Source organism: Lactuca sativa, chromosome 8 (genome assembly GCF_002870075.4).
Source record: "Lactuca sativa cultivar Salinas chromosome 8, Lsat_Salinas_v11, whole genome shotgun sequence".
NCBI classification, from domain to species: Eukaryota; Viridiplantae; Streptophyta; class Magnoliopsida; order Asterales; family Asteraceae; genus Lactuca; species Lactuca sativa.
Window position 1 is genome coordinate 190,265,259 of NC_056630.2, and position 9,516 is coordinate 190,274,774.

Sequence of the window (9,516 nt, forward strand, 5' to 3'; positions counted from 1 at the left end):
ATGTATTTAAACATGTAACGATTAACCTTGTTCTGTAGCCATTATATATATCTTTACTATATGCTAGTGTCGAAGTCGATCTTATATATAGAGATATAGATATTAATTAGACGATATGTCAAACTCGGTATTGTATTTAATTTCTAAATAAGGATACATTGTATCCTCTAGTTCGTGTTAAAAAGAAAAGATATGATCGCACATTTATTAATTAATCTTTGCAAAAAGAATAAACAAAACAGGTCAAATATATGAATTTATCAAACGAAAAGGACTCTTATTGGACAATATATACCTGTTGCTTATTCAAACTCGTGGACCTTTTCCTAGAATTTTATTAAACTAATACAATACAAGTTTGTATATAAATTCGTAGATACGACTACCGAATGAGAACTTATCACACCGACTCATCTCTTCAATGGCAATCCAACTCTCTGTCATTTTAAACCTATGCTTCCTTCTGCTGCTTCTGCCTACAACAATTCACACTGAATCTGACCACAATCGAAAGGTACATGCTTGCAATCTTCCAGTCTTCCACCTTTCTGACACATAATACATGTCACCATAACATGACGAAATTTCTATCACTAAAAGTCATCCCGTGGATAAAGGCCGTGTTTTGTTTAATGTGATGAATGTTTTCGGTTTAAATGATCGATGTCGAGTAACTGGTTATGTGCAGGTATTCGTGGTGTATATGGGCCACAACACTCTAGACGATGCAGCTTCCTTCTCCCTTCACTTGAGCATGCTACAACAAGTTATTGGCAGGTTACCTACCCCATCCTACTCTTCATTGATTTAGTATTATACAGTATGATATTTCTTATGTTAGAGGAGAGGCTTTATATGCTAAGGATCTTTAGTGGCAGTAAATGAAATAATTTGGAGTGTGTAATATATATTCCAACACTTAATAGCCGTTTGTAAGGATGCAGACCAACTGAACCCGTCACTAACAAAAAGAAAACTGTAATCAAAATTTCGTTTTAAATATGGTTCTTTCGTGTAGGGTATGACACTAGGTCTATAGTTTTCGTTTTGAAAGTTTTATATTCTAGACATTTGACAAGAAAATGACATATATTTAAGCGAAAGGTTGTGAAAATCACTTGCCAGTAGCTCGGTGGTCGACTATGTTAAGTGATTAATGGGTCTCGGCGGGGATTAATCGGGAATCCTTAATTACTAATAAAATTATTTAAAATTAATTAATATATTCTAAAAAAATAAGTATTTCAAAATTTAAAATTTTAAAATTTTAGTATAATATCTTAAAATTATAATGCTTAAAACTTTGAAAATTAAAAATTTTGGTATAATATTTGAAAATTAATAAATTTATTTTTTTTAAATATTAATTCTCACCTATGGCCATAAGGGCCGCCAAAGACCACCAAGCCTGAGGATGACCATATTTACCAATTTACATCTAGCACTGTAATATGTTCAAGACCGCCAAATGATTAATCACTTATTAATCGGCCGCCAAGGCCGATTTTACGAGATATCAACATTGTAATACCTTGATGCCCAAGAAAAATGTGCAATCAGGTAGAAGAAACGTTAATATTATTAGTTAATATTAACGTTAATATTACTAGGGAGAAAAGAAACATTCTTATTACTAGTTAACCAAAACTTTATTGTTGAAAAAATCTAACTAAAAGTCTTTATATTAAACTAAACAAAAGCAACCCGTAGAGGCCCTATTTATATTAAACTAAAAGACATTGACTCTAATACAAAGACTTGTAAAAAAGCTAAAAAAAACAAAACATTCATAAAATACCCCTGGTATAAACACTGCTTTTGAAAGTTGTTCGGGTCAAATCTAATTAATCCAACACATGGTAAATATATAATAATTAACTGCTTGCTCGCATGTGACTTTACTATGGCAGGGATGCAAGGAAGCATATGCTTCAAAGATACACTAAAAGCTTCCACGGATTTTCTGCAAGACTTACCGAAGAGGAGGCTAAGAAACTGTCAGGTAAGCATATAATATATATTCGAACATTTAACAGACGATAATATGAATCCAAATTAATCATGGAAGTTTCATGTATATATATACATATAGGCATGGAAGGGGTTGTTTCTGTGTTTCCTAGCAAATTAAGCCAACTGGAAACAACGAGCTCTTGGGACTTCTTAGGTTTCCCACTTACAGTAAAAAGATCAACAACGGAAAGTGATATAATCATCGGAGTTTTTGACTCGGGCATATGGCCTGAATCAGCCAGTTTCACTGACTTAGGATATGGTCCTCCTCCTGCTAAATGGAAGGGCATTTGCCAAGGCAATTTTACTTGCAACAAGTAATAAATTCATTTTGTAATCAATATATGTTTCACATCATCTTCATCAAACGAGGGTTTATAATTTCTGACTTCTCTCTTTATCACATACATATCCAGCAAAATAATTGGAGCTCGATACTTCAAGGCAGATGGAATATTCGATTCTACAGAACTCCAATCACCAAGAGACTCGGATGGTCATGGAACACACACTGCATCCACCGCTGCAGGAAACGTAGTGACGAATGCCAATCATCTTGGCCTCAACACAGGAACAGCTCGAGGGGGAGTTCCCAGAGCGAGGATCGCAGTATATAAGATGTGTTGGATACAGGGCTGTAGCGACGAGGACATACTTTCAGCTTTTGACGCTGCGATTGCTGATGGTGTTGACATAATCACCGTTTCTGTTGGATTAAGAGTTGCTGAAGAGCATTTCATTAATCCTTTTGCTATCGGTTCCTTTCATGCTATGAAGAATGGAATATTGACTGTACAATCTGGAAACAATCAAGGCCCGATGCCACAGACCACTGGTAGTATCGCTCCATGGATTCTTTCGGTTGCTGCTGGCACTAAAGATATAGATTTGATGACCCCAGTAAGACTAGGCAATGGTGTGGTTCTTGATGTGAGTATTATCTATCCTTAAACCTAATAGATTATATATCATCTGGGAAAATGATTTACAAGCCCAACCAAGTTTCCAAACTGTTCAAAAACCTCAATCATGTTTTGTCTGTCCAAAAAAACCCAACGAACTTAACATTTTGTCTAAAAAACCCAACTAAGTTACACTTTCCTGAAAGTCAAATAAGAGAAATAGATGACGTGTCTTATTACCGTATCGGGAAAATGACTTGTTAAACCAACAAAGTTTCCAAAACGTTTAAAAAACTCCAATCATGTTTTGACTGTTCAAAAAAAACACCAATGAACTTAAACAAAACAAAATTGACATTTTTTGAATGGTTTGGAACTTTGTTGGACTTTTTAGACAAAAAGTTAAGTTCATTGGGTTTTTTTTAATAGAAAAAACATGATAGAGATTTTTTGAATGGTTTGGAAACTTTGTTGGGCTTTTAAGTCATTTTCCCTATATCATTTTTGAAAAAAAACCTGTTGACTTTTTCTTTTTTGATGGAAACTACAATTTAAATTATTTGATCGTATCTCAGGGAGTTTCAATAAATCCATTCACACTTGATGGAATGTATCCACTGATTTATGCGGGAGATGTTCCGAATATCACGGCTGGTTTTAATAGTTCAATATCAAGGTATACATATAAGTTTTTAATAAAGATATTTCTCCAGCGAATTTGTGTTGCATTTGTTTACCTGAATGGTCATTTTCTTGATGGGTGTTTGATGAATGTATATACACCAGGTTTTGCTCTAGGAACTCTTTGGACAAGAATTTAGTGAAAGGGAAAATAATATTATGTGATGGGATATCGAATGGAGAAACTGAAATGTTGGCTGGTGCTGTTGGGTCCATCATGACAGATCCGTATTCTGACACTGTGATGTCATATCCTTTGCCTGTTAGTGTTGTAAACTTGGAACAAGCAGCAACTATATCTCGCTACATACAATCAACAAGGTAATTATAAATCATCTTTTTTGACTTGTATTCAAATAAATAGAGTTTATTTACACAAACTGATGAACTTGAATTGCTCTTCTCAGAAATGCAACTGCTCTAATATTGAAGAGTGAAGTTGTCAAGAATGCGTCTGCTCCATATGTTGCCTCTTTCTCCGGAAGAGGTCCAAATGCGATACACCAAAACATCCTCAAGGTAATTCATGTTCTTTTTCGGTTATAACTAATATTAATTATCAAACCAATATTTTTATTCAACTATTTGTCTACTAAACTAATAATACATAAGAGAGAGATATATAGAGCTATATACAGAGTGAACTGACACAAACCTTAATAGATTGATTGTTATCACAATAAATAACTAACTTTATGATTATATTTTTATGTATATTAAAATTTTCCCAACAATTCATGTAACAGTTATGAAAACATAAGTGATTTGGACTTTGGTGTTGAATAGAAACACTCATATTTGAAATTTTCGATTGTTGCAGCCAGACCTAACAGCTCCTGGGGTAAGAATTCTAGCAGCATGGCCACCTGTGGCTCCAATTACCGAAGTAGAAGGAGACCGCAGAGCTGTTCCTTTCAACATGATATCAGGGACATCAATGGCATGCCCACACGTCAGTGGGATAGCTGCATATATCAAAACCTTTAACCCAACATGGTCTCCTTCAGCCATTAAGTCGGCTCTCATGACAACAGGTAACATATCTAGTTATATATATCGCATCTCCACTGACATTCATGGTGCGAAACATCACTTACGCAAATTTTTTTCATTTTTTTTAAATTTCAGCTTCTGCTATGAGTGACAAGATCAATACAGATGCTGAATTTGCATATGGAGCTGGCAATTTGAATCCATTGGCAGCTATAAAACCTGGGCTGGTGTATGAAGCTGTGGAAGTCGATTATCTGAGTTTTTTGTGCCTTGAAGGCTACACCAGCCAACATATTCGAAGCCTCACTGGGGACAACAGTAGTAGCTGCTCTCAGCTCATGGAACAAACTAAAGATTTAAACTATCCTACTTTTGTCATCCCAACACTCCGCAACAGATTGATTGATTCAAGTTTTAATAGGACTGTCACCAATGTCGGCTCTGCAAAATCAACATATAGAGCTTTCATAACAAGACCACTTGCTAGTGGTTTGAGGATACAGGTTGAGCCCAATGTTTTACGGTTCGAACGACTTGGGCAAAAGCTGTCTTTTAAGGTGTCTGTGCAGGGAATCATAAGGAGGTTAGACGACCCAATTGTTTCTAGTGCTTTGACATGGGATGATGGAGTGCATCAAGTGAGGAGCCCTATCGTTGTGCATGTTCCATGATAGTCATTATGTAATGTACTATAAAGATTATGCTATTCTCTCATAATATTTTTCTTGTTGTGTATGATACTAAATTTCCAATTTGTAATATTTTCTGCAAACCTCAATAATTTAATAAACTGTTATTTTGGAAGCTTATCTTTGCTCAAGAAGTGAAACTTTTAAACCTTCACAAGGACGTTGAAAGATTTGGCTTTTGTTATTCTTTTTGGTAGTGGTGACATGGTAGAGTACCACTCCTTTTTTCTTCAAATCGAGTACCATACGAACTATATTTGGTATAAAAATCCTGCTACCATTATGATTTCAAATATACTTAGTACCAATTTGTTTGGCTATCAATACACTTCAACCAAATGAAACTATCGCAACACCCATAAAGTGTTGCAATATGTCTTAAAAGTCTTGTATTATGCCTAATGAACATTTTAGCAAGTGTTGCTTTAGGTCTAAATCAACAATGTTTTTAGAATATACCACATTATTCGAAAGTGTTGCCTCTTTTTATAAGTGCAACAATTTTAAGGTGGACCATCTTTTTCCAAAAAATACAACACCTTTTCATTACTTTCACCATCCTACAACAACATTTTTACCTATCATATACAACACTTTTCGCACAGTATGCATTACTTTTTCATTACTACATCCAATCTATACCAACACTTTATGTATCAAATGCAACACTTTTTTCTCTTTTGTATATATGCAATTAATACCTTTTAAATACGAATGAGAACACGTTTTGAAGCATGGGTAACACTTAATTGTTGCAATGTATTATTTATTAGTTGATCATATATCGCTTTTTCTCCCCTCGATACATATGTTAGAATATGCATTATGAATTTCATTCAATTATAGAAATAAACATTTCAAAGATAATTTCATAATATAACATGATACAAATGTCAAAACCCAAAATGATAGCCAGGAAGTCAACATAAAAAAATGTCGGCGAAAATCATGAAATATATAAGTCAACATACTTGCATGTAACACCCATATTTTTGTACTAAGTACACCCCAAAATTTGTTTAATTACAACTTATAAAACACTTTAGTTTACACTGGCACATTGAATAGAAGATATTATCAATAGGAATCGTAGTGACATCAAGTATAGGATCCAAGCCGAGTACTACAACAACCTAACTAGCAACATAACAAAAACTAAACAATGTAAGCCAAAGGCTTAGGGAATAACTATTACAATAACAAACAACATATATCATAATATAAATCAACTTATCAACAAATAAATATACACCACATCAAATATACTACTTTATATTACATCAACCGATATATTGTAATGTACGGTTCCTGGTACGTACTTTAAATAAACTTTATTCAGTTTTATATGAGAACTCGATGAGTTGGAGGCCTCAAACTCGTCGAGTAGGAATTATTTCTGGGACGTGGGTTAAGAAACCTACTCGACGAGTTGGGATCCCTAATTCGACGTGTAGGTCTGGCAGAGTGAAACCCTAATTTCAGGGTTTTGCACCCTATTTAGACACCTTAACCTTCAAATGTTGGCCTCATTTGCAGCCTCCATCACCCCAAACCCTAGCCACGAAACCCTAATCCACTTTTAAGTGTTTTTGTGTGTTCTTTGTAAAGTTGAAGAAGAGGGTCCTTGAAGAAAGAGCAAGGACCTGAAGGAGGAGAGTAGATCCAGAAGCTAAGCTCCATTTTTGGTTCAATAGAGGTAAAATGCTCCTACTGTATTTTCTGTTGTTTCACATATGATTTCTGGCCCGGTTAAAGTGTTGTTTGGTGTTTGTCCTCTTGCAAGCTAAGCGTCACCTACCTCAGCCTAACACAACGGTGATCTACATTTACGCCCATATAATGCTTCAAAAGGAGCAACTTTGATGCTTTTGTGATAATTGTTATTGTTCGAAAATTCAATTAAAGGTAAGTGGGTATCCCACGACCTTCCAAAGCCTATCACACATGCTCGAAGCATATCTTCAAGCGTTTGAATGGTTCGCTCACTTTGACCATCCTTTTGTGGGTGGTAAGCAGTGCTTATGCCGTGTTGTGCTCCCATAGCCTTTTGAAGTGATTGCCAAAAGCATGAAGTAAATCTACTTTCTCGATCCGCGATGATAGATATTGGCACTCCATGAAATCTCACTACCTCCTTGATGTATATCGTGGCTAATCTTTCTATTTGATAAGTTTCCTTTACTGGCAGGAAATGAGCAGTCTTAGTTAATCTATCGTCGATCACCCATATAGGTGCCTGGTCGAACTCCAATTTCGTCCCCCTTTGACTTCGAAAGTATTATCCATCCCACGCAGTGCATTCCTTTTTGGTATTTCTTGGTTTTGATGTCTCTAGGGCAGGTTGTAGGAGTTGACAGTGTTTGTTCTTTTTTCGCGAGCAAACGAGTATGTTATCGAGGAAAATAACTAAGGGTTGGCTAGGAATGGTTGGGAAAACTCGGTTTGTGGGGTCCATGAATACCGTTGGGGCATTCATTAGATTGAAGGGCATCACGACAAATTCAAAATGACCGTATCGAGTTCGGAAAGCAATTTTTTGGAATGTCCTCATCTAGGACTCGGAGCTGGTGATATCCGGATCTTAGATCTATTTTGGAGAAGTAACTAGCTCCTTGGAGCTGGTCAAATAGGTCGTTAATCCGAAATAGTGGGTATCGGTTTTCATAGTGACTTTATTCAATTTCCTACAATAGATGCACACTCTGAAGGATCCGTCTTCTTGATGAACAAGACGGGAGCTCTCCCTCCAGGGTGAAAAGCTTGGTCTGATGAATCCTTTGATCAACAATTTTCTTAATTGACTGGATAAATCCTAAACTTTGGCGGGATCTAACCTGTAGGGTGAATTGGCAATTGATGTAGCTCATGTTATTAGGTTGATTCGAAATTCGACCCGTCTTTCTGGAGGTATTCCCGGAAGGTCTTCAGGAAATACATATGGGAAAAGCGCAGCCCACTAAGATGTCTTTAATGTTTACCTCTTCCTTGGCTTCATCACCACATGGGTGAGGACTGCATAGTTCTTCTTGTGCAGGCACTTTTGTGCCTTGGTGCACTAAAAGAGACGAAGATTGGCGCCAGGGTTATCGCCATGGATATATATATATATATACATATATATATATATATATGTGTGTGTGTGTGTGTGTGTGTGCTTTAGGGTTTCACGATGGGGGAGGTGAAGGCGAACGACCTTCTCGCGACACAAAATGTCAGCATGGTGGGGGCTTAACCAATCCATGTCGATTATCACATCAAAACTCTTAATAACTACTAGCATCAAACCTATTTGAAATGAATGGTTGTTTAGTGTTAAGGTCCACCCTACATAAATATCTTTAGTTGATTTGATTTTTTTCTCATTAGTCAACTCCACCGTTAAGGCTTAGTTTAGCATCTGGGGATGTTGTTTTAGTAAGTGTTTGAATATGTTACTAATGAAGCTTCACTCAACTTCATTATATATATATATATATATATATATATATATATATATGTGTGTGTGTGTGTGTGTGTGTTTTTTTTTATCTAGGGCCAAAATGGGCTTAAAAGGAACAAGTAAATTAATTTGGGCCTACTCTTGGTCTTTAGTTGAAATCATATAGCCCAATAATTATCTCTTTGGTCCATTGGGCTCTTGTGAATGTTCACGGACCAAATTTGTATAATAGAATAGGTTTGTGGTCCATTAGGGCTAATTAGATTCGTTATGGCCCAACAAGACTCATTAGAGCAATTTATTTCATTTTAGGCCCATTATGGCCTAAAATGTTAAATATCATGAATGTGGGTCCAATTAGAGCCCATTTAAGGATTCTAAGCCCAAAGTAATCAAATTGGAATCTTATTGGTCCATTAGGCCCAATAAGAGAATCCTAGTCCATATTGGACTTAAATCGGGATTTGTAGAGTTTCCAATCGTTACTTGACTATTTGAAGTGTTTGCATAGAGTTTTTGATGGAAATTTTGTTGTCATTGAATAATCATCATGCACGCTTTCAGATTTTGTTTACAATTTTGTCCTTGTTAATGTTTACAAAAGCATAGAATTTCCTGGTTGTGACATATATATATATATATTATCTAGGGTCAAAATGGGCTTCAAAGTCAAAAGTAAATTAATTTGGGCCTACTCTTGATCTTTGCTTGAATCATATAGCCCATGAATTATCTCTTCGGTCCATTGGGCTCTTGTGAATGTTCACGGACCAAATTTGTATAATAGAATAGGTTTGTG

At 35.7% G+C, this 9,516-nt stretch overlaps 1 protein-coding gene across 1 annotated transcript; it reads left to right on the plus strand.

Annotated features, from left to right (window-relative positions):
- Positions 1-371: 371 nt before the first annotated feature.
- On the plus strand, positions 372-5,396 carry LOC111921936 (cucumisin). Its single transcript, XM_052767032.1, has 10 exons — positions 372-514; positions 689-777; positions 1,911-2,002; positions 2,093-2,330; positions 2,430-2,943; positions 3,491-3,591; positions 3,702-3,917; positions 4,004-4,115; positions 4,417-4,630; positions 4,725-5,396. Exons 1-10 carry the CDS (start codon positions 422-424, stop codon positions 5,258-5,260), a joined length of 2,205 nt encoding a protein of 734 aa, XP_052622992.1. The 5' UTR covers positions 372-421; the 3' UTR covers positions 5,261-5,396.
- Positions 5,397-9,516: the final 4,120 nt, after the last annotated feature.

Excerpts from the sequence above, each read along its gene's own strand:
- LOC111921936 (XM_052767032.1), top strand. The coding sequence starts at position 422 with ATGGCAATCCAACTCTCTGTCATTTTAAACCTATGCTTCCTTCTGCTG. Across the intron at positions 2,331-2,429 it reads GGCAATTTTACTTGCAACAA|CAAAATAATTGGAGCTCGAT; the intron begins GTAATAAATTCA and ends ATACATATCCAG. Across the intron at positions 4,116-4,416 it reads TACACCAAAACATCCTCAAG|CCAGACCTAACAGCTCCTGG; the intron begins GTAATTCATGTT and ends CGATTGTTGCAG.